General features: G+C 40.9%; 1 protein-coding gene across 3 annotated transcripts in view; it reads left to right on the forward strand.

Moving 5' to 3' along the window:
• Positions 1-24,429, forward strand: part of tiprl (TIP41, TOR signaling pathway regulator-like (S. cerevisiae)) — a 50,167-nt gene that overhangs the window by 4,076 nt on the left and 21,662 nt on the right. For 2 of the 3 annotated variants that reach the window (XM_057821631.1, XM_057821630.1), the window contains exons 3-4: positions 4,548-4,727; positions 16,640-16,739. In XM_057821631.1, the coding sequence (XP_057677614.1) occupies positions 4,548-4,727; positions 16,640-16,739 (280 nt within the window). The remainder of the gene's footprint in view (positions 1-4,547; positions 4,728-16,639; positions 16,740-24,429) is intronic. The other variant, XM_057821632.1, reaches the window with a different exon arrangement.

A 24,429-nucleotide genomic window follows, 5' to 3' on the forward strand; every position in this document is an offset into this window, starting at 1 on the left:
AAGAATACATTATAATTCCATGAATTCGTTCCAGAGCCCGAAAACCTACACTAAATTCTCAATAAATATTGATGTTACTATTGCAAATATCAATTACAAAGAGCAAAACAAATACATTATGAATAAAAAATCGGAATACTAATATAATAATAGCAATAATAATAATAATACTGTAATTTTCACACTACAAGGCGCACCTGACTATAAGCCGCCACCCACCAAATTTGGCACGAAAACGGCATTTGTTCACAATAAAAGCCGCACTGGACTATGAGCCGCACCTCTCCTCACTGTATTATGGGATATTTACAACAAAAGATATTAACCGGTAACACTTTATTTGACAGTTGTATCTTAAGACCAAATGAACCACTATGAAGCTTTGAACCAATTGGCTGCAAAGATTCATTGCTTCAAAAAGCTTCATTTGGCAATCACTGCCCACTCGGGGGAGACAGTCAACCTCTGCTGCAATCTGCTGTCAACACTTTTGTTGTCCAACATGCCTCCCAGCATGCATTGCAGCGCTACAAATGTAAATAACAATCAAACTTCAAATTTTGTGCTAATTATTTCCTCAGTTACTGTTCCAGTTGTTTCATCAATTTCTAGTTATGGTATTTGGTAACACTTTATTTGACAGTGGCGTCACAAGACTGTCATTAGAGAATCATAAGTGTGACATGACACTGTCATGAGCATTTATGAATACTTATAACAGATGTCATTTGGTGTTATCCGACAAATTATCTCACTTTTGAATTGTGTAAAAGATCCGAGCTGGACATAAATGGTGTTAGTGACATAATTTGCCGGATGACACGTAACGACATAAGCATTCAGTAATGCCCATGATAGTGTCATGTAGAGCTGGGAATCTTTGGGCACCTAACGATTCGATTACGATTCAGAGGCTCCGATTCGATTATAAAACGATTATTGATGCACCCCACTCTTTTTTTTTTTTTTTTTTTTTTTTTAATTTGTTTTGTACATTAGTTCCAAAATTGTTCAAAAATCCTCTCAGGCTAAACCAAACTACTATTTCAATATCAAGTTAACATATAGCAGTAAACAAATATACAAAAATAACAGTAAATAAAAAAACTCCAGTCCCCATTCTATATCAGCAGCTTTAAACTACTTTCAATTAATTTAATGTTGTGAATCAACCGTTAAAGTTGTTAAAATTGCTCCTGTTATTCCATAATTTCTCTTTTGTCTACTTTCAACATGTAAAAGTTTTAAAACTATTTTAAAGATATTCAAGTCAATATTTTACCGATTTAGGAGTATTTTAGATAAAAAGTTAATTAGGTTCGCTTGGAAGGTTCGCAACAACAGCCTTGCAGGGAAGTGTACTGCTTTAAGATGGCGGCCGTTACTAACGCCCGTATCTAGTTTTTTGTAGATGTGCTGGTAACGATACCGAAGCTATAATGCATCTAGTCCTATATAAATGATATCTACCGTAACATAATGTGGCTTGTAGCAGCTTTTCGGCAGCAGTCAGGTATGTTGTTGTTTTTTTTTTTTATCTCGTGGCATAAGTTGGGCTAGAGCCGTGAGTTGAGCATTGGCGTTACCCGAGGGGCCGGGTAATGAGAAGCATGATGTTTAGCTACTCTCGCTCCGTCCCTAATTGCGTACCGAAGACCGCGCGGCGCGCTGAGTGTGTCGTACTTCTGCTTTACTTGGCATATTTCAATAATCGGAATTTGGATGTTTGTGAATCGTTCTCAAATCTTCCACGGCCGAATCGCGAATAATCTAAGAATCGGAAATTTTGCACACCTCTAGTGTCATGTGATAATTATGATGTCTTATGACGTCGCCGTCAAATAAAGTGTTACCATCAAATCAACAAATAAGACACACTGGACTATAAGCCGCAGGATTCAAATTGAAGGAAAAAAGTAGCAGCATATAGTACAAAAATTACGGTACAAACCAGGTTATTGGGGATGGCGTGGCTCAGTGGTAGAGTAGATGTCCCCCAACCCAGAGGTTGTGGGTTCGATTCTCTGCCCTGATGAACTCGCCTAAGTATCCTTGAGCAAGATACTGAACCCCACATTGCTCCTGGTGCTGCGTCACTCACCAGTAGGTAGATGGAAATGTAGTGTAAAGCGATTTGAGCGCCTTGAAAGGTGGAAAAGCGCTATACAAGTATAACACCATTTACCATTTAATGTGGGGAATGTGTTTGCATGGTGTACCTGAACGCATCGCTTAGCTGATTTTAGAGTGAGCCTTTTTATTTTCACTTTTCACATTTACTTGCTGCGACAGAAACTAGGCACAAGTTGATGTAATAAATGATTTAGAAACCTGACAAAGCTGGCGATTTCTTTGCCAATGTTACCGCAATAAGAGTTGCCACCTTAATTTGTAAAGACTGGCGAACGGAGGAGGACCATCATAGACCGTCTACGGCTGTATTGTTGAGCGAGCCATATCAGGGATGCACACCCCACGCGTATATTTTACTATCATATCTATCTTAATGTCAATGGTAACGGTAAGCATCACCTTTTTTTCCTATTTTTCACCACCTTCACTAACATTGTTGGAACCCATGTTGATTTTTTTCACAAGAAAATCTGCCATGCGCCCGTCTTGCAGGAAAACAAAGAAACAGCGGTGCTGTCATAGATCGTCGTATTTCGAGCATGTCATTGGATATAGAAACAAATGGCGAGTCAAATTGTACGTCGGATGTCGAAAAGCGTGTGTTGAAGCGATTGTATGTCCAGGTACCAATGTATTTATAAACTAAGAAAGCAGTTTTTTTTTTTTTTTTTTTTTTACAATTTTGAAAGCGTCATAACCAGCTAAAGTTGAAAAATTTCAAAGGCCAAATATTGAAAATCAAACACATTGCTTGACTACTGATAACTATAAATCTCAGGTTTTGACTCCTCTTAAAAATTTAACATCCTTAATTTGACATATTGCACATCGAGGTTGAGCAAATGAGTACGGAGTAATTTACATTCCAAAAATGGCACTTTTTGACAACAGTTTGTATACAAATAGACATTATTGTCATGAAACTTGAACAATAACATTTTCTATTCATTTCAATTAAATGAAACGTCATCTTTTACTTCTGGGAGGTGTAAGTTCATGCCTTTGGCTCTACCTCTTGCCCTCTCAGCCTTGGAGTTCTAGCAGAGGGTCAATCTGAAGTGAAAAAAAAAATAGGGATGTCCTGATGGCATATTTTTGCACCTGGGTCCAAGTCACCTCATTTTGAGAATCTGCCGATACCAAGTCCGTATGCCGTATACGTATGCCGTAAAACAGTCAGCACATTTGTAGTCTTTTTGTGTGGCAGGGTTGCTGCCACCCTCCTCAAAGTTCATGTCAAGTTCAAACACAAATCCTTAGGTAGACATTTATAATATTACCCAAAATAAGGAGAGAAGGCACTCAATTTAGTTGAAAAGTTTGCAAGGAGAAGGAGGGAAAACTATTAAGCTTCCGCAATCGTTGTTAATAGCCCGTCCTTCACCTCGCTTTTTATTTGGGATGGCCCTAACAAAATACGGGTGTCTTGCCCTAAAAGGGAAAGGGCAACCAAGCTGGTGACACCCCTTGTATTTGTTTGGCTATTTGTGTGCATGTAGGTGGAATTATATACTGTACATGTGTGTCAGCACATTTCAGCAAAGCTGCATCTTTTGCCTCTGCCCTTGAAAAGGCAAGAGGCCTCTTCAAGACAAAACATTCCTTCTTTGTAAGCAACAATAAGCATTTCTTCATTGCGAGCAGCAAAAGCATTTCTTCATTGCAAGCAGCTATTGATTAGAGCAAATATATAATAATAGCTTAATAACTATTTTATCAAATACATTTCATGACGCAATATCATTTGGCAAGTAATAAAATGCAGCAATATAGTTTCTTAAATGTCCCAGACAGTTTAGTTCCTTAATGTCTGTGGCTTGTCCTTGAAGTTGGCCTGTGGAACCTGGGCCGGTTTAAACCGGTCAGAATGACAAAGCAGTTCTATCAAGAGCTAAACATGTCTATAGTTATCAGTCCCAAAAATGTCTCTTTCTGCAATCAATCATGGAACATCCTGTTATAGTAATCAATACTTTATTATGAGCTTTCATTGGTAAAAGCAGATATTTATTAACCATTTAATAATTATCTTATCAGTTCATTAGTGCTGGCAAAAGCGATTAGGTCCCCTCAAGATATAAAAGAGGTGTCATTTAACTAGTTGTCAGTCGAAATATCACAAATGGTATAAAAATATTTTATAAAGGTTGAAAAGTTACCTGGTGTTGCTTTAAATTATATACTAGAAAATGCCATGTCTGGAGACTTTGCTGTGCTGGTTGGTTTACTTCTGGTACAACTACACACACTTGTAGTCGACGTCATACACAGCGATGAAATTCTGGGAATTTAAACTATGAAAGAAAAAAAAATAGTTTGCAAGTTCATTAAGTCTGCTGCATGTACTGAGAAATGTACCGAGACATTGCATCTCCTGCAATTAATGTTTTTTTTTTTTTCCTTTGCCATGCCAGATTAACAGTGGAATTGAACTTGCCCTCCCTTCCAGAAATGTTATTTGGGGAAAACATCCTGCGCATCCAACACAATGATGGTTTTGGAATTGAATTCAATGCAATTGATGCCTTGAAGAGAATCAACAACTCTGAGGACACCGTCCAAGTGGCTTGTGCTCGTCAATGGCAGGAGAGCAGGCAAGATCATCACTGAAATGAAATCTAAATGAATAAATGGTGTGTATGTGAGTGCGAGTGGGTGTGTGCTCTGTGATCGCTTGGTGACTAGTCTGCCTCTGCCAGTCTACTGTATATCCCCGTGAGGATCGTAACTGAGTATCGCAATTTCGATAGGCATATCGTTATGGCTTTACGCTTTATCAATTCAAAATAAAGTTAGGGAAAGGAAGTTGTCCTAATGTATCATTTTTCATCAAAAATACATGATATCGTTCATATTGCTATGCTGATATAAAACCGGCTCATATTGTGATACATTTGTTTCTATACCACCAACCATCAGTTTCAACTAGGCCTGAACGATATTGGAAAAAACTATTGTTGCGATTTTTTTTAGGTTTGCAATATATTGCGATATTATATTGCGATATTAAAAAAAAAAAGATCTATCTTTTTTAAAGAAATTTTCACTAAATGACTTGAATAGCTGTTTGGAAATACTTTACATAACACACCGTGACCACAGTGTATTCATATAATACCGTTTAATTTGTGAATGATGAAGATTTCTGTATGAAGGTATCCAGGAAGTCATGTCTGCACAAAATAGATCATTTATTGAATACAATATTTTACACTTCAACAGCAGCAAATAAATTAAATGATAAATAAAAGAGCAGGTGCATTAGTCCCCTAAGTTTTTGACAAAATATAACAATAAATAAAAACTTCTGTAAAATAACAATAAACTTGTCAACATATTTGAACAAAAATATTAAATATGACAAATAAAAAAGTTGTTCACAAACTATAACAATAAATAAAAACCTCAGTAAAACAACAAAGTTGTCAACATATTTGAACAAAAATATTAAATATGACAAAAGAGTTCACAAACTATAACAATACATAAAAACCTCAGTTAAACAACAAAGTTGTCAACATATTTGAACTTAAATATTAAATCTGACTAATAAAAGTGCAAGTGCATTAGTCCCCTGAGTTGTTTACACAAAATATAACAATATAAAACTGCAAAACGGCAACAAATTTGTAAAAATATTTCAACAAAAATATTAAGTATCAAAACTTTATGTGCAGCTGTACTATATATAGTTATTTGAAAAATACGGTTTACAATAAATTTAAATATAAAAGAAACAAACTCAATTGAACTTGTAAATAATTGAACTGAATAACTGCAAATAACTGTGATGAATAACAGAACCATTTTAACTCCCAAATTTCCTGCCTTCCTGATATAGCTGTCACATGAATAAAAAGAAGAAAAGACATTCCTTCAGCTGTGTTATGTATTTGTCTGCATATCGTCCACCTTCCTTGCTCAGCAATTCTCAACTGGGTCTCATAGGTTTTTGGCCAAGACTATTAGTTTATCCACTATAGCAGGCTTGAGACAAGAACGTTGGCACTTAACAATGTTCCCACCTGTGCTAAAAAGCCTCTGATGGGGAGCTCGTAGCAGGAATGCATAGATACCTGCGTTTTAAATGGTCCCACATGTTTGACAGATTACTTCTTGTTGAGGCAACCATGGCGAGGCACTGTCGACAGGGCTGTTTTTTGTCCCTTATAGTCTTGTTCTTGCCAAAATACTTCCAAAACTCCTTTTGGATACAGTCTGCCTTGCTCCTCCAACGTGTTGATTGCTTGCTTTCACTTTGAGAACGGGCCCTCCTCCCTCCGCTCTGCTGTTCGGCCCCTCCTCCCTCCACTCCGCTGTTGCAGGGGGAGGGGGAGGAGCCGATGACTTGCTGGAGAGAAAGAGAAGCTGTGCGCTTTTTTTCCCCTCTCCTTCCTCAAAACAAACGTTTGTGGATTTAAAAAAATGAAATTAAAAAACTATCGCACGTCCTTGCGATGGGACTATTGCACATGCGCACATCGCGATGGCGATGTTTAAACGATATATCGTTCAGGCCTAGTTTCAACTATCTCGTAGACATGTGCAGATTACCAGTTTTAAGGTATACCATGGAATGAAAACGTCACGGTTTCAAAATCGCACAAATTTTCCGTCATGCCGTCCCTACGGTATTAGCTATTTTTTATGTCCCAAAAATGCAGGGAGAAATTCCTCACTTGCAGCTGCAAGGCTCAACCGTCCCCCACCGGGTTGTTGTTCAGTATCAGTGAGTCAGCTATGCTACACGATGGCTGGAGGAGGGGAAACTCCTGACCTTTTTCCCCCCATCGAATGAAACGAAATCGCTGATATGGGAATACTTTGGCTACAGAAAAGTTACAGACGGCAGCAGCGTAGAGGAGGGCCAACCGACATGTAAAACCTTTTTTTCGGAGGGTGGCTGCTGAGGAGGCAATACCTTCAATATAATTTTGCATTTATACAAAATTAAAGGTTAGTAGACACTGTAATGAACGTTTCCCACCAACTACGATAGTTAACTCCAGCGTGTTTAGTGTGTCCAGCAGTGGTAAAATGTGTGCTTTATTTCTCTCTAGGAACTGTCTATGTTGAGAACGAGTGTGTGTATAATGCAAACATGATACAAGTAGGCCTGTCGCGATAACAAATTTTAGTGTGCGATAATTATTCTCATAAATTATTGCGATATGCGATATTATTGCGCCCCCCCACCCAATTTTTTAAACCAATTTACAATAACACAGTGCGAATACAGTATATATTAATAGATGAAGTACACCCATTTAAACGCGATATTTACTCTTAAATTCAAATCTACTTTTTAAGAAATCACAACTAAAAACAATAGACCATACCTCTTAAGTAAAAAACAACAATATTTATACCGCACAGAAACACAGAATAAATAAAATGTGTTTAAAAAAAAAAAAAATGCACTTAACAACTTCAGCATTTAGAAAAAATTTTCCCGTCATAGCTTCTGCAATGGTGTTCCATAGGGATGCAATGATACAGTTAAGTCATGGTTCGGTACGAATTTTGATACGAGGGACATGATTTTCGATCTGATTCAATACATTTAATGCTCTGTAAAAAAACAAAAAACAATTGTATTTTTTTTTTTTTTTTGCTAACGAGCAAAAATTAAATTGCCATCATATAAACATGCATTTTAGTGCATAATATTTATGTGCTTACTTCTTACTGATATGAAAAAAAATTGCATAAAAGTGCTGAGAACAATCTTTACTGTTTGTAAAGTGAGGCAGGGCACACCGTTGATTGCTACAGCTCTCTTAGTAGCTAGGTTTACTACATGAGCAAGACATCCTATTTATGGTCCGAATCCATTTGTGTCACGTACTGAATTAACAATACTTGCAACATTATCTATAGGCACTGGTATGGATTGATTTGGCCTTCTTAATCTCATGTGACAAATGACAGTTTAGAATTCATCGATGTAGTATATGGACTACATGTCCCATAATCACTCTTGGCTCACGTAGCCAATGGCATGGGAAGTAGCACATCTAGTTTGCCATTTCATGATATCTAGTGTGTGCGCGCATTAAAAAAGTTAGCAAGCGCCGCTGAAGTCACGTCTGCTCATTACTACACAACACCAGCATATGAGGGCTTTCATATACAGGACGAGTTTGAAGCACAGCGCTCTTACCGGTAATTTCATTCAGCTGTTCTTTGTCAAAGTGAGGTTATTCGTAGCAGCCAAGTCGGTAACAATGTTTTGGCGGACTTAATTGTAAATATCCAGCGTTGTGCCGAAAAATAGCCGCCCCGCGTGAAATGTCACTCCTGACGGGAGCGCCCGCACGTCAACAACACCGGTGTTCTGCCAAAATATCCTACATCGGCGAAACGTCCTACATTAGTCGAATTTGAGACCTAAAGTACTACCGTGCGCTCTAAACTTGTTTTGTTTAGATGCATACAGGAATAAGGTACTAAAAAAATGCCTGCAGAAAATACTTAAATGTAGTTATATCAAATAAGGACGGTTTAAACACGCTACGTGACTAATGTGGTCAACTGCTTCAAAGCTAACACAAAAAAACACAATGGTTAAAAGTATGAGAGGGTAATACATGCAAAAAGTATCTTTGAGGCTGTGAAAAGGTTCTAAATAACTAAATAAAAACAAAAATAGTGAGTAATCGCCGCCTCTAACAGATGTGCGCATGCGTGTGAATGCATGCGCAAGCGCCCTGAGCATTGTGTAGAACGTTTCGCCGCGTAGTAAGGAATGGCCGAACACCGGCGCGCCATAGATGGTCCACAGTCACTCCGGAGCACTGACGCGGCCGGTATACGTTGAACAATAGGATATAATGGGAACAATTGGCTCTGGCGCTAGTTTTTGGCGGACCTGGAACGAAGATGCATTTTGCGCAGTTGGTAACGAACTTTTAACGGCACGTCTGCCGCACGCGCACACACACGTGCACGCGAGGCGATAAATCGCAGCGGAAAAGTTATCGCCTCCATTTTTATATATCGCGCGATAAATGGAATTATTGCATATTGCGACAGGCTTAGATACAAGTCGTACAAATGTGCTTATCATGGAAAATAATTCAATTATTTTTGTTCTGATGGTAATAATGTTGAGCTGTGGCTGTGTGCTCACCTAAAGGACTGCATTTGTTTTAATTTTATTTAGATTTTTTTTTTTTCTTTCATTTATTTTAACTTAACATTATACTTATGTTCCAATTTGCTAATATGTTTTGAAATATCAAAATCCAAAAGTTTATTATTATTATTTTTTAACCCAGATATCTCAAAGTAACACATTTTAGAGCTGTAATTGCAATACCGTGAAACTGTGATTGTAAATGGCCTCGCTTCCGCTATCCAAACAGCTAAACATTGAAAAGGCTCACACTCCGGATGTTTTCCAAAATCCTTTATGTGTCTCTCTTTTCCTTTTTTTTTGTGAAACTAAAACAATAAAAAATACATGCAATCAACGTCAGTGCTGGAAGTAACAAAAGAAGCCATCCATACATACAAATACAATTGGCCTGTATGAAATAATGCTTAATTATTAATATAAAACACATTCAGTCTCAAATATGCAACCTAAACACAATATGCTGAGTGTAACTCTCAATTTGACCACAAAATACTTACAGACGTTGCTCTAACAAACACAAATGCCACAGAAGTTGTGAGAGTGAAGCTGTCATGTAACTCACTGAATCACGTTTGGAGAACTTCCTATTTGCATTCTTCTTCTACTGTTTTGGCAGAAACAATAACTAAACCGGCCACAAGATGGGGCGCTTTAGCAACTGATAAAGATGGTACAATATAGGAAACATAACACTCCCCGCCTGGGATTATAATCCCACATAAACTGTATAAACAATATACACTACTCGGGAGATAAAAGTAAGACCAGTTCAGTTAAAGGCCGACGAAAAGTCCTTTTGATGCCTGCATGAGAAGTTGTTACGTCGACTTTTCTCACTAATCCGTCTTGACTTGGGAAGATGTCCGAGATGATAGCCATAGGCCACTCGTTCCTTTTCGCTTGCGAGTCTTTAAGCAAAACAACATCTCCTACTTTGAGACTTGTCTTCTTATCCTGCCATTTGTGTCTCAGCTGAAGAGCATGAAGATAGTCTTGTCTCCATTTGGACCAAAACGTGTCGGCGAGAGTTTGTACTCTTTTCCACTGTTCTTTCAGGAGCATCCCATTTTCAAAGTTGCCTGGAGGCGGTGATGCTGAGCCCGTCTTCATTGTGAGCAACATCGAAGGTGTAAGGATGAGGGGTGACTCTGGATCGGTCGACACAGGAACTAGTGGGCGAGCATTCATGATGGCGGATACTTCAGCCATGAATGTTGACAAAAGTTCATGTGTTAACTGCATCTTCTTACAATTTTGGAGCATGGAGTCGAGAATATGTCTGGCAATTCCAATCATTCGCTCCCAGGCACCGCCCATATGTGAGGCGGATTGAAGACCCATGAGCAGTTTTGTCCATTTAAGTAGCTCTCAATGTCTTTCATGTTGAGGTTTGTCTTATCCATTTTCATTTCTCTGGCAGCGCCAATAAAGTTTGTGCCACAGTCAGATCTTATTTGCTTCGCAGGACCTCTGACTGCGAACAGGCGTCTCAAGGAATTGATGAAACTGTCGGTGCTCATTGTTTCAATTAACTCGATGTGGACTGCTCTTGTCGACAGACATGAAAACATCACTGCCCATCTTTTGGAGTTAGCTTGTCCTCCTCTTGTACGACGCGACATGACATCCCATGGTCCGAAAACATCGATGCCGACATATGTGAAAGGGGGTGCCACTTGGATTCGCTCACATGGCAATTCTCCCATTTGTTGACATTGTTTTACCTCGCAATTTCCTGCAGGTGACACACTTGAAAAGAACTGAGCTGATGCTTCGTTTGGCTCCTACCAGCCAGAATCCAGCCGCTCTAATAGCACCTTCTGTGAAATGTCTCCCCTGATGTTTCACAGACTCATGGTAGTGGCGTATTAGAAGCATAGCGAAGTGGTGCCGCGCTGGGATGATGAGAGGGTTGGTGATGTCAATACCAAGTTCAGACTGTGTAATACGACCTCCTACTCTTAGAAGTCCGTCTTTGTCGAGAATGGGGTTCAGTTTCCAAAGACTGCTTGAGGGAGGTATTTTGGTCTTCTCTTGTATGCATCTGAATTCTTCTTTGTAGCACTCGTATTGAACAGTCTTTACAACACAAACTTTGGCTTTAATCAGCTCTTCTTCTGTAGGTCGACAGCGGTGCCAACCGTGACAGCTAGAAGTTTGGTTGGAGTGGTGAAAACAATGAGCCACGTGGATTAGACAAGCTAGTGCTCTGAGAAGAGTCCTGTAGTTGGAGAACTTTTCAAAGCGTGTGGGACTTAGTGTAGACGTTGTCACACGAGTGAAGTTTGTTGTCACTGCGGGACGTATTTCTGTGTCGAGGGCAGGATCAACAAGATGGTACGTGTCTGGAGATGGAAACTGCACAGAAGACTTGGTTAGGAAAGCTGGTCCTTCTAACCACGTTGTGGTGCTAAGCTGTGCAGCTGGTACAGACCGGGACCCATAGTCCGCTGGGTTGAGCTCAGATGGAATGTATTTCCACTGGTTGGGACGTGCTGATTGGAGGATGCGTTGCACTCTGTTATGCACGTACACATAAAATCTTCGGGACTGATTGTATATGTAGCCTAGTACAACTTTACTGTCCGTGTAAAATTCAATGTTGTCGAATGTAATGTCCATTTCTGCAACAACTAGTTCTGCAACTTCGACTGCGAGAACCGCTGCGCATAACTCCAACCTCGGGATGGTCAGAGCTGCCTGAGGAGCCAGCTTTGCTTTACCGAATACAAAGCCCACTTCTGTTTTGTCTGCAGTGGATACTTCTATGTAGGCAACAGCAGTAATGGCTTTCACGGAGGCGTCGGCGAATACACAAAGTTCTTTTTTCTGAGCACTCACTGTGGAAATGGATGTGTATGGACGTGGTATTTGCAGACCTTGTAAGTCTTGGAGTGAGTTTTTCCAGTTACTCCACTCTGCATTCATGTTGTCTGGAAGAGCTGTATCCCAGTCTGCTGTAACTGTGTTGAGTTCTCTCAGGATGAATCTGCCTTGGATCGTGATTGGGGCGAGAAACCCAAGTGGGTCGTACAGACTATTAACAGTAGAGAGGACGCCTCTACGTGTAAAGGGTTTTTGATCTTCATCGACGTTGAATACGAAAGAGTCTGTACCAATATTCCATAACAGCCCTAGACTGCGTTGAACTGGTAGATCTTGAGCACACAAATCTAAGTTCTCGATGTCTTTCGCTCTGTCCTCAGGTGGAAAGGCCTCTAAGACAGATGAACGGTTTGACGTGATTTTGTGTAGTCTGAGGTTTGAAGATGCAAGGGTGCTTTGTGCTCGTTTGAGGACGTGGACTGCTTCCTCCTCAGTAGGAAATGACCTCAAAGCATCGTCAACGTAGAAATCTCGCTCAATAAACTGTCTTACATCACTTCCATAATCCTCTTCACCACTAGCTGCAGCTCTTTTCAGGCCGTACATTGCGACAGAAGGTGAAGGACTGTTTCCAAATATGTGCACGCACATACGGTATTCAGCGACTTCTGAAGAAATGTCGTTATCTTTGTACCATAGGAAGCGGAGAAAGTCTCTGTGGTTGGCTTTGACGACGAAACAGTGAAACATGTGTTCAATATCAGCTGTTGTCGCGACTTGTTCCTTTCTGAACCTCATTAGTACACCCACGAGACTATTGTTGAGGTCAGGGCCTGTTAGCAACACATCATTGAGCGAAATTCCTTCGTAAGGAGCACTTGAGTCGAACACAATTCTGATTTTGCCAGGTTTCTTAGGGTGATAAACTCCAAACACAGGAAGGTACCAGCATTCTTGATTCCTTTCAAGAGGTGGCGCAACTTCTGCGTGTCCTCTGCTGAGCATGTTTTCCATAAACTCGATGAAGTGTGCCTTCATTTCAGGACGTTTGTCTAGAGTGCGTCTGAGAGACATGAGCCGGTCATTAGCCAGTTGTCTGTTATTGGGAAGCCGTTGTCGTGGCGACTTGAAGGGTAAGGGGCCCACCCAGCTATTATCACTGTCCTGATAAAACTCCGAGTCCATGATTTGGAGAAACTGTGCGTCCTCGAATGAAGGAGCAAGTTTGTGATCATCTGCTGTACGTGCAAAAATCTGATGGCCGACGTTGTCCCCATTATACGTTGGACTGTGAACACTTGTGACGATTTGTGGTGAGCTGTGAAGGTGTTCTGGAACCTCTGTGAACGTCTCCTTGACTCTGATTTGACTGCTGCATGGTTGGAAATAGCTTGTGCGGCCATTCTCGAGGATGACGGTTTTGTAGGCATTGACTTGTGAAGGTTTATGCACTCCGTCCAGACAGACGTCACCTACCACCACCCATCCTAAATCAAGTCTTTGAGCAAATGGGGAGTCACCTGGTCCGTTTATTTGCTGTCTGACTTTATGCACCCTTAGAACATCTCTGCCGAGCAAAAGCAGTATGTCAGCTGTGGGTTCTAGTGGCGGGATCATGTCGGCGATCTGTTGCAGATGAGAGTGATGACGTGCAGCTTCTGGTGTAGGAATTTCTGAGCGATTGTTAGGAATTTCATTGCATTCGAGGAGTGTCGGCAGAGGAATGTTTAACTTTTCGTTCACTGACTCCACCATGAAGCCACAGGCTCTTCTTCCTGTTACTCCTGTGAGCCCAGCGCACGTTCTTAGCACGTAGGGATGACTTGTTGCCTGGATCTGGAACAGGTCAAAGAACTGAGAGCGAGCAAGTGAGCGGTTGCTCTGTTCATCCAAGATTGCGTACATTTTTCTTGTCAGCTCCTTCTGACCAGCAGGGTTCACATTCACCAGCGTTATCTTTGAACATTCCCTTGCACTCACACCTTCTCCGCAGACCTCAGTGCAGCTCGAAGTAACTTCTTGGGTGTCCGCTTTGTCGTTCTCCCCGCCTTGCCTTGTGATGGGGAGGGACGCTTTAGACTCCCAGGGAGCAGAACCTGGATGGAGGGCATCGATGTGAGTATTACTGCCACATTCTGTACATACAATTTCTGCGGTGCAGTTCTTTGCTAGGTGATTGGAGGATGAGCAGCAACGAAAGCAGACGTTGAACTTCTTGAGAATCTGTTTCCGTTCATCCAGACATTTCTCTCTGAATCCTCTGCAACGTTTCAATGGATGGGGTTTATTGTGAACCGGACATTGTTTGTTTGGGTTTGCTGGCGTTTTCATCTTTTCTCCCTCTGACTTGTCCTCTAATGACACTTGAGTTTTATGAACGGATATGGGTGTTTTAGGACCATATTTTCTTTCAGGTGCTGGCTGGTTAGAGCTGTACAGGTTGAAACTGGGGTCAGTACGTATTTTGGCTTCAATACGTATGAAGTTGGCAAAAACGGTGAAAGGTGGAAAGCTGGCACCATGGTCACGCTTGTACTTGGAGCCGTAGGCCATCCACTTCTCCTGTATGTTGTAAGGCAATTTGTCAACGATCGGTTGGATCCCCCTAGATGTGTCTAAATACGACAAGCCAGATAAGTAACCATCAAGCTTAGCAGCCTCGAGCTCTAATAGTAGATCAGCCAGGTCTTGAAGTTTGAAAGGTTCTCGTGTTGCGATTTTGGGGAAGCTTTCTATCTTATAGAACAGCGCTTGTTCTATAGCCTCTACAGAGCCATATGTTTCTTCAAGTCTTTCCCAGGCCATTCTCAAACCAGTTTCAGGGCACCTGATGTTCACTGCTTTCATCTGTTTGACTTGTCTGGCTGAGTTTTTTCCAAGATACCGGATTAGCAAATCAAGCTCTTCTACCGCGGAAAGGTCTAGCCCTGCTACAGCGTTCTTGAAAGATGATTTCCACGCCCAGTAGTTCATCGGCTGGTCGTCGAAGGCAGAAAGACCGGTGGTTATTAGCTGACTGCGGGCGAGGTACTTGGCAAGGTCGTAGGTTGGCTGAGTTGGCGCACATTCACTGTGATTGAATGCTTTAGGAGCAGTTTGGATAACAGGCATGAGTGGTTTAAAGCTAGCTGACTGACGTGCATTGAGGCTGTTGTCGAGTACAGCGCTGTTTAACAGGTGGCTTGACATATCTTCTTGCTTTACGTCTTCTGGCTGAGAAGGAGGTGTTCGAGAGAGATTATCAGCCTTTGGGAAACTGATCTGTTGAGCTGCAGCGACAGTAGCTTGCTCTAAAACATATTGGGCAGTTCGTTGTTGCTGGTTATCAGGCAGAGAGATCTCATAAGTTTCACTGCGTGTTTCAAGGCCTAATTCATGTAGGCCAGCTTCAAGAGCATTAGCTTCGGCTAAAGCAGCCTCCTTTTCTTGCTCAGCTCTAAGTGCATCAAGAGTGGCTTGTAAACGAGCTTGTTCAACTTTTATTTCAATTTCTTTTTGTGCGTAGGAAGCCCTGGCTTGGGCAGCTTCTGCTCTTGCTTTAGCTCCTAGCAGTTCAATGCTCGCCTTTGAGCTTGCGTGTGATGAAGATTTACTTGAGGCGAATGACTGAGTGTAACTTTTGCGAGATTTGTTTTCAGTCATTTTGATTCAGTTAAATCACATATAATGTGCTAAGTTAATGTGCAGGCGTCTGATGCCTCAGTGTATTTCACTTAGCTCTTTGAGATGGCAGTGGCTCCACGTAGTGGCTTCTGTAGCTCTGCTGTATGCCGTATTGCCGTCTTTTCACTGTAAATGGCCTCGCTTCCGCTATCCAAACAGCTAAACATTGAAAAGGCTCACACTCCGGATGTTTTCCAAATCCTTTATGTGTCTCTCTTTTCCTTTTTTTTTGTGAAACTAAAACAATAAAAAATACATGCAATCAACGTCAGTGCTGGAAGTAACAAAAGAAGCCATCCATACATACAAATACAATTGGCCTGTATGAAATAATGCTTAATTATTAATATAAAACACATTCAGTCTCAAATATGCAACCTAAACACAATATGCTGAGTGTAACTCTCAATTTGACCACAAAATACTTACAGACGTTGCTCTAACAAACACAAATGCCACAGAAGTTGTGAGAGTGAAGCTGTCATGTAACTCACTGAATCACGTTTGGAGAACTTCCTATTTGCATTCTTCTTCTACTGTTTTGGCAGAAACAATAATTAAACCGGCCACAAGATGGGGCGCTTTAGCAACTGATAAAGATGGTACAATATAGGAAACATAACAGTGATATTTTGGCTTAAAGTTATCATACTGTCAGAATCTCATACTGGCACATGCCTACTATCTCGATGGCTCACGCTTCTCATATTTCACAATTTCAAAAGTAAAAAAATCGCTTCCAGCCTTTTTAATTTAAATGGATTTGCCTTCAATTCCAGCCAATGAGTTAATGATAATGTGAGAGTCTTTTAAAAAATAGCACTGCACATGCAATTCTAAGGAGACCGTAAGAAAAATACTTTGAATTTCTTACAGAGTTGGTTCTGAACACCCTCAGGAGGTGGTGAGACCTTATGACTGGACATTCACCACAGATTACAGAGGGACCCTAATTGGAGAAGAAATGCAGATGAAGGTGGGTTTGTTTGGATTATAGACAGATCATTTACAATTTAATTTAATCTAAGACACTCCTGTCAGAGAGTGAATTTCAATGATCATCTCCACCTCCAAAACCTCCTGAGATAAAAGCAGAATTATGCCAGTGAATGGCAGCCAGACTGAATTTGATTCAAAAATCCGTTTTGTGTTCAAAGTAAAATAAAGTCAATACAGAGAACTGTTCTTTACGTGATAGTGGGGCCAGGGTTAAAATCAATATTCAAATAGTCTTTTACATTCAAGGCAGTCAATATGGATAATAAAAAAGTGATTTTGGATGTTCAAAACCACACAATTATTTGACTACACACTACATTTTATATGAATGAGACTGACACAAGAAAAGAAAGCCACCGTTGCTGAGGAAGGGGCAGTGAACATGGCCAACACAGTATTTTAACTGAAAGACAAAGTTTAGAGGCAAATCTTGAAAGAAAATTTAAACATTTCTCCTGGGGTAGCTGCTCTAATTTCCACTGATAAGATGTTCCAGAGTACTGGAGCCCGGATCGAGAGCGCTCCTGCTTTTTTGCTCTCTGTGCCACCATAGTGGAACATAAGTCGACAAGGCAGGAATGGCCAGGTTCTGTTGAACATCAAACAGCCTGACAATTTTCCACACGGCCAGCCACTATTGCATATGATTGGCTACAGTATAAACAAAACGACACCTGCCAATGCAAGCATATTCCTTACATGTCGTCGGCGGAAATGTAACATTTGGCTTCATCGCTAAAAGAAAGTGTGGCAAAAAAACAAACAATGTTTTGACAAGCTCCCATCCCCTGAGCAGTGCAAGACGGCAAAAAGTTTTGCCCCAACAATGTCTAAAAAACTAAAAGCAGGATGAACCGGTGAAATAATTGTTTGAAAAATGATTTGAAAAAAAAATCTCCCAGATGCGACATGACGAGGACAAAGGGTGTTTTTGTAAAGCGTTTGAAAATGTAGGGAAATCAAACATGTCAAATTCATGAAGGAGCTTGAAGAAGGTAGATTTTTAAACGTCCGTGGGGGCCTCGCTGCAGCCTTGGCCGGATGGGGGTTGCACGAATCTTTGTCCCCTTCCAGATGGCTGTTTTGCGGCAACTCGGATGGGCTGGGGGACAGCCCTGGGTCCTAGCACACTGACTGTGTCCCCTCTGCTAGTATGCAAATTAGCTGCATAATAATACCAACCTGGTAAAATGGCAATCAAGGTTATGAAAAATAATTTGGGAAAATGAAAATCAAACCCCGAAAAGTGACCTGCATGGTACCTCCAGTCAAAGAGGCGTGCGATTAGTTTTTTTTCCCTAGACATTTCTGCCTGTCAAAAATGTCGCCACTTCCCGGATCGCCACTGTTATGCACAAGCAGTCCTGGTTGCGGCTTCCAAGAAATATACGCAGCGCCACACCATATGCTTCTATTTGTTATTTTCCAAGTAGTGAGAGTGTAACTGAGCATCGATTGTAACATCCCAAGTAACGATGTCAAGCTTTCGTTGTTGTTTTGTAAAGATTTAATCACAACTCAAAAGCAGAGCGTGCCCTCCCTTCACTCACTTTAGTCTCGCATGATGCGTTCAATTGTGATCACGAAAAAAACAGTGATCACAAGACGGAGGGGTAGTAATGAGTTTCCGGTTCAGAGGCAAACCACGCAGGGGAGGACGTAACACACGAGGCTTTTCCTTTCTACGCATACGCACTTTGCGTAGTTTGCGCAAATGCAGGCATGCCTTACAGAAGCGGGGGGCTTAAACGCACCTTAAATTAAGTGTGGACAGGTGTAAAAATAGTCGGCAAAATACCCTGGAGAAAATTATCTGTCCTAGTGTAGACGTAGCCTAAACTGATTCATTGGGCATCAATGGGTGGACTGCCATCAGGACAAAAAGACATGTAAAAAGGCTATGTATCCTGCCAAATCAAAATAACTAGATCCAACACTTTAACCCTTGAGAGTCGAAGGACGCGCCGGCGCGTCCTCAGCGCACGTCGTCTTTGAAGCGCCCTCACGTTTTAATTACGTCACCCTTATGCCTTTGGTTGGTCTCGTTTTAAAGTGCGGAAGTTGCGGTTTACTCTCGTTATTATTTGAAGTCAATCGACCAACTAGAACGTGAGATATTGTCATTTAAGTTTTATAGTTTTATTGTCCTCTCAAAAAAACATTAAAACGCTGCATGGATCATTTGTTTATGTCTATATTTCCATCATTTCTTTTCCTTTTTCAAAACGGAAGCTCCATGAAAAAAACACAAATCAAACGAACCCTTTCGAAGTCACAGTGGAAGCACAAAATGCGTTTTTTAAAATTTTTTTTTTATAAATATAACTGCTGCGCGAGGTTCTACCGAACGAGAGGGGAGGAGTGTTCTGAAGCAGTGAGGTGGCGAGCGACGGCCGTTTGGTTCGAGCAGCGACTTTGTGTGACTTTGACAATGAACGGAAAACTAAATTTAGCGCAAGAAATTGTGCTTTTTGATCAACTTGAGGAAGAGGATGGTCCAAATTCGTCATCATCGTCTTCTTCGGAAGAGTCCTCGAGTGAAGATAGTGACGGATTTGAACACGTGGGTGACGCCATCGACGAGCAGAGGTAAGCCAACTCACTCTTTTTTTTTTTTTTTATGATGAAAAAGTTTCTTTTGAAAGTTTCTTTTTATATTGCAAGACAAAGTTAATTTTGATGCAATATAAGTGTGTGTTTGTGAATATAATAATAAAATGTGCATATCAGATCAAAGTCGTACGTGCACTGTGGGTATCCCAGGCAGGAATTTATAATTTGTGGTGTTCTACTTTCTATATGAAGATTAGGGATGTAGCACATATTCAGCTATGGTATTCTTTCTATTGTCATACATATAGATTTCCATTATTATTTATTGCTGTATATATTTTTATTTTATACTTTATTATTTTCATAAATACTGACTTTTTTCATGTACATTTATAGTGACAATGAAAGTAAAGTGAAATGAAAATGGAAGGGTGGAAAGAGGACCAACACACCATGGAAGTGTGAGCTGTGTGATGTAGCCCTGTGTCTAATTCCAGGACGAAACTGCTTTTCAGAGTGGCAAGCCTGACAAAAATTTAACTTGTTTATTGTAAATATTTTTGAAAATACTTTTTTTTCCAATGTTATATATATATATATTTTCCCCACAATCAGCATTCTCAATTTGTGTATATAAATGTGTGTTCAAGAAGCTTGATTGTGTGTACATAGTTTTCATCAGGTGATGGGCCGCAATACCTAAACTCATAAAGAGATGGCCTCTAAACACTTTTTGTGTTAGATGGTATATATTTTTTCACTGTTCTTCACTGTTTGGTCTGCTGTATATAACCTGTTTTGACTAGAGCATGTATAAAGGCAAAAAACGCCTATGGCTATACCTGTTGTTTATGTTGAATTGTCAAATATAAGACTATTTATTCTAAATTTTTTTGGTTGAATGTTCATCCTAACATGTTGAATAAATATTACAAAGTTTCAAAACGGTTCGTTACGCATGTTTGGTTGTCAATTGGACATCAATATTAAAAATTTTGACAAAACGATTTTGGAATTTTTGGTCTTTTTGGGCCCAAAATGATGATTTATAATTGGTTAGTGAAGGAAACAACAGTTTGGACATGAAGTTCAAGGTGTCACAAAAAAAGGGACCAAACCAGGTCATCGTAAACAATTCTTTCTTTGAAATATAAAGGCAACTTCAAAGGCATGCAAAATCAGACAAAATAGGCCCAGACCTTAAAGGGTTAAACACAAACTATTACAACGCCACCTGAATCAAACCAATCATCAAGCAGCTAAGTTGAATTGGAAGCTTTTTTAATTGAATTACTCTTTTTAAAGCAACACTAGGTAACTGTTCAGTTTTGGTCAATTATTGCGACACCCATGGACAAAAGCAATAGTGTTTTGTCTTAAGGAAGACTGTGTTTCCCATGAGGACCAACGCACACCTGCACAGTGTCGTATAATCATGATCTACCGGTCGCCTGCAGATGGATTAAACGACATTTCTGTTTCCAGCGGCTGTGTGAAAGCCGCGCCAGTGTTGGTTCTTCAGTATTCTTTTATCCTGGTAGCCTCCCTTTTTTTTCTCTCCCTCCTCGAACAAAACTTTTTATCTCTGTTGTTGGTCTACTATCTTTGCAGAATTCGTGCGAAAGCGTTCACATCGACTTTTGTCTTTATAATGAATGATGAATGGGGGAAGTGACGTATGGCGTAAAGCAGTCAGCACATTTGTAATTTTTTTTTACATACACTTGAAAGTTTGGCAGTTTGCTCATTGCTTTGCACAGTAATGTCAGTCATCCCTTTCATGTGCACTTTACTGTCCAGTGTACGCTTTGAACACTGTCAGATGGTCTTAATGGAAGGAGTCTCATACACTGTTTATTGACTTGGTAAGACACAAGCGATGCCTTTGACCCAGTGTCTATTTGCATTTTGACTGGGTGACCCTCTAACTTTGGTCTGACCCTGTAACAATATGTGTTACCGTCCACGCTCATTACATGCACGGTTTGCACTTCACTGTCATCTTTGGAAGTAGAGGCACTCTGTCTGCTTTGACATTTTTTTTCTTTTTTTCATTCATTTTCTTTTCTTTGCCTGTGCTTTTTTATTCCAACAGGCACGCTCAACATGACCCTTCTTTACACAATTATGACAGTTTCATTTCTTTGCACCAGCAGGTGGAGGCAAGATGCCTCGCACCTAAACAGGGTCCAAGCAACATTGCTTTGAGTACTTTCAACTTGGTGTATTCTGCTCGTTGTGTTCAGTAGTTGAGCCTTCATTGAAGCCATTTCCATTGCCACTTAATCCACGGCTTTCTTTAATGTCAATCCACTTTCTGTGAGTCGCTTCTTTTGTGTTGCTTCATTTCTTAGTCCACATACCAATCTGTCTCTTAATGTGTTTTCTAAAACATGAGCAAACTCACAATGTTCAGCAAGCTTCCGCATAGTAGCCCCTTGCAAACACGCCGAAACACTGGGAAAATCCCGGGATTTAAACGGGCAGTCCTTGTATGTGAACGCAATTTCCCGGGTCAACTGACACGGAGATTACGCGGACATTTCAAGCATTTCAAACATTTCGCGTCTTAGTATAATTCCCGGGAAAGTCCCAGAACGAAGCTTATGTGAAAGCAAGTGTTAAATTCTCGGGTCACAACATGATGGCTAATGACATAAATATCATGGTGGGCCGATCGTCACTTCCTCTTTCTTCGCAGTAAGACAAAAAGCGGTAAGCAAACATTACAATTGTCAACATAGCAAGCTGGAAATAGCTAAATTAAACCGAAAACATAACAAAATTAAATGGCTACTTGATCATAGAGCCGGGTAAGAGAGAGTCCATCATCCACCTTTGGAAATGTGTGGTTTATTTTGTTGCCGATTGCAACTGCGGAAACAAGGTTGTACCTTAAAGCAAAAACAAAGGAGGAATGCGTTCAAGGGTTTATTAAATGCAAACTAAAATACACGCAATCGTGGAATAGGGAATAACACAATGAGTCCGTGACAGTAGGTCGACGGGGATCAATAATACTAACCTACTCGGTAGGCAGAGAGCCGATAAGGCAACAAAACAAATACACTCAAATACCAGCCCAACGTAGGGGATTTCAAAACAAGGGCGGCAGAGGTGTCGAATGGCGCCCAGCAAGTTAATATTTTTGTACCTTGGGCTTACAGTGGGGCAAATAAGTATTTAGTCAACCACTAATTGTGCAAGTTCTCCCACTTGAAAATATTAGAGAGTCCTGTAATTGTCAACATGGGTAAACCTCAACCATGAGAGACAAAATGTGGAGAAAAAAAACAGAAAACCACATTGTTTGATTTTTAAAGAATTTATTTGCAAATCATGGTGGAAAGTAAGTATTTGGTCAATACCAAAAGTTCATCTCAATACTTTGTTATGTACCCTTTGTTGGCAATAACGGAGGCCAAACGTTTTCTGTCACTCTTCACAAGCTTTTCACACACTTTTGCTGGTATTTTGGCCCATTCCTCCGTGCAGATCTCCTCTAGAGCAGTGATGTTTTGGGGCTGTCGTTGGGCAACACGGACTTTCAACTCCCTCCACAGATTTTCTATGGGGTTGAGATCTGGAGACTAGCCAGGCCACTCCAGGACCTTGAAATGCTTCTTATTAAACCACTCCTTTGTTGCCCTGGCTGTGTGTTTGGGATCATTGTGATGCTGAAAGACCCAGCCACGTCTCATCTTCAATACCCTTGCTGATGGAAGGAGATTTTCACTCAAAATCTCTCAATACATGGCCCCATTCATTCTTTCCTTTACACAGATCAGTCGTCCTGGTTCCTTTGCAGAAAAACAACCCCAAAGCATGTTGTGTCCACCCCCATGCTTCGCAGTGGGTATGGTGTTCTTCGGATGCAATTCAGTATTCTTTCTCCTCCAAACACGAGAACCTGTGTTTCTACCAAAAAGTTCTATTGTGGTTTCATCTGACCATAACACATTCTCCCAGTCCTCTTCTGGATCATCCAAATGCTCTCTAGCGAACCGCAGACGGGCCTGGACATGTACTGGCTTCAGCAGGGGGACACATCTGGCAGTGCAGGATTTGAGTCCCTGCTGGCTTCAGCAGGGGGACACGTGTAGCAGTGCAGGATATGAGTCCCTGGCGGCACATTGTGTTACTGATAGTAGCCTTTGTTACTGTGGTCCCAGCTCTCTGTAGGTCATTCACTAGGTCCCCCCGTGTGGTTCTGGGATTTTTGCTCACCGTTCTTGTTATAATTTTGACGCCACGGGGTGAGATCTTGCATGGAGCCCCAGATAAATCCATTTTCTAATAATTGCTCCCACAGTTGATTTCTTTACACCAAGCGTTTTACCTATTGCAGATTCAGTCTTCCCAGCCTGGTGCAGGTCTACAATTTTGTCTCTGGTGACTTCGACAGCTCTTTGGTCTTGGCCATAGTGGAGTTTGGAGTGTGACTGACTGAGGTTGTAGACAGCTGTCTTTTATACCGATAATGAGTTAAAACAGGTGCCACTAATACAGGTAATACAGAGCCTCGTTAGATGAAATTAGACCTCTTTGACAGGCAGAAATCTTGCTTGTTTGTAGGTGACCAAATACTTATTTTCCATTCTCATTTGGAAATAAATTCTTTAAAAATCAAACACTGTGATTTTCTGTTTTTTTTTTCTCCACATTCTGTCTCTCATGGTTGAGGTTTACCCATGTTGACAATTACAGGCCTTTCTAATCTTTTCAAGTAGGAGAACTTGCTCAATTGGTGGTTGACTAAATCTGATTAATTCTTATTTGCCACACTGTAATGAGAACAAGGAGATGTGTTGGCTGGTTGGTTGAAAATTCATTCATTTTCCATGCTGCTTTTCCTCACGAGGGCCACGGAGGTGCTGGAACCTATCCCAGCTAACTACGGGCAGTAGGCAGGGGACACCCTAAACTGGTTGCCAGCCAATCACAGGGCACATGGAGACATACAACCATTCACGCACACACTCATACCTACGGACAATTTAGAGTGTTCAATCAGCCTACCATGCATGTTTTTGGGATGTGGGAGGAAACCCACGCACGGGGAGAACACGCAAACTCCACACAGGAAGGCCGAAGCCCGGGATTGAACCCTTGAT

The sequence above is a fragment of the Corythoichthys intestinalis genome, chromosome 18 (assembly GCF_030265065.1).
Source record: "Corythoichthys intestinalis isolate RoL2023-P3 chromosome 18, ASM3026506v1, whole genome shotgun sequence".
Classification (NCBI taxonomy): domain Eukaryota; kingdom Metazoa; phylum Chordata; class Actinopteri; order Syngnathiformes; family Syngnathidae; genus Corythoichthys; species Corythoichthys intestinalis.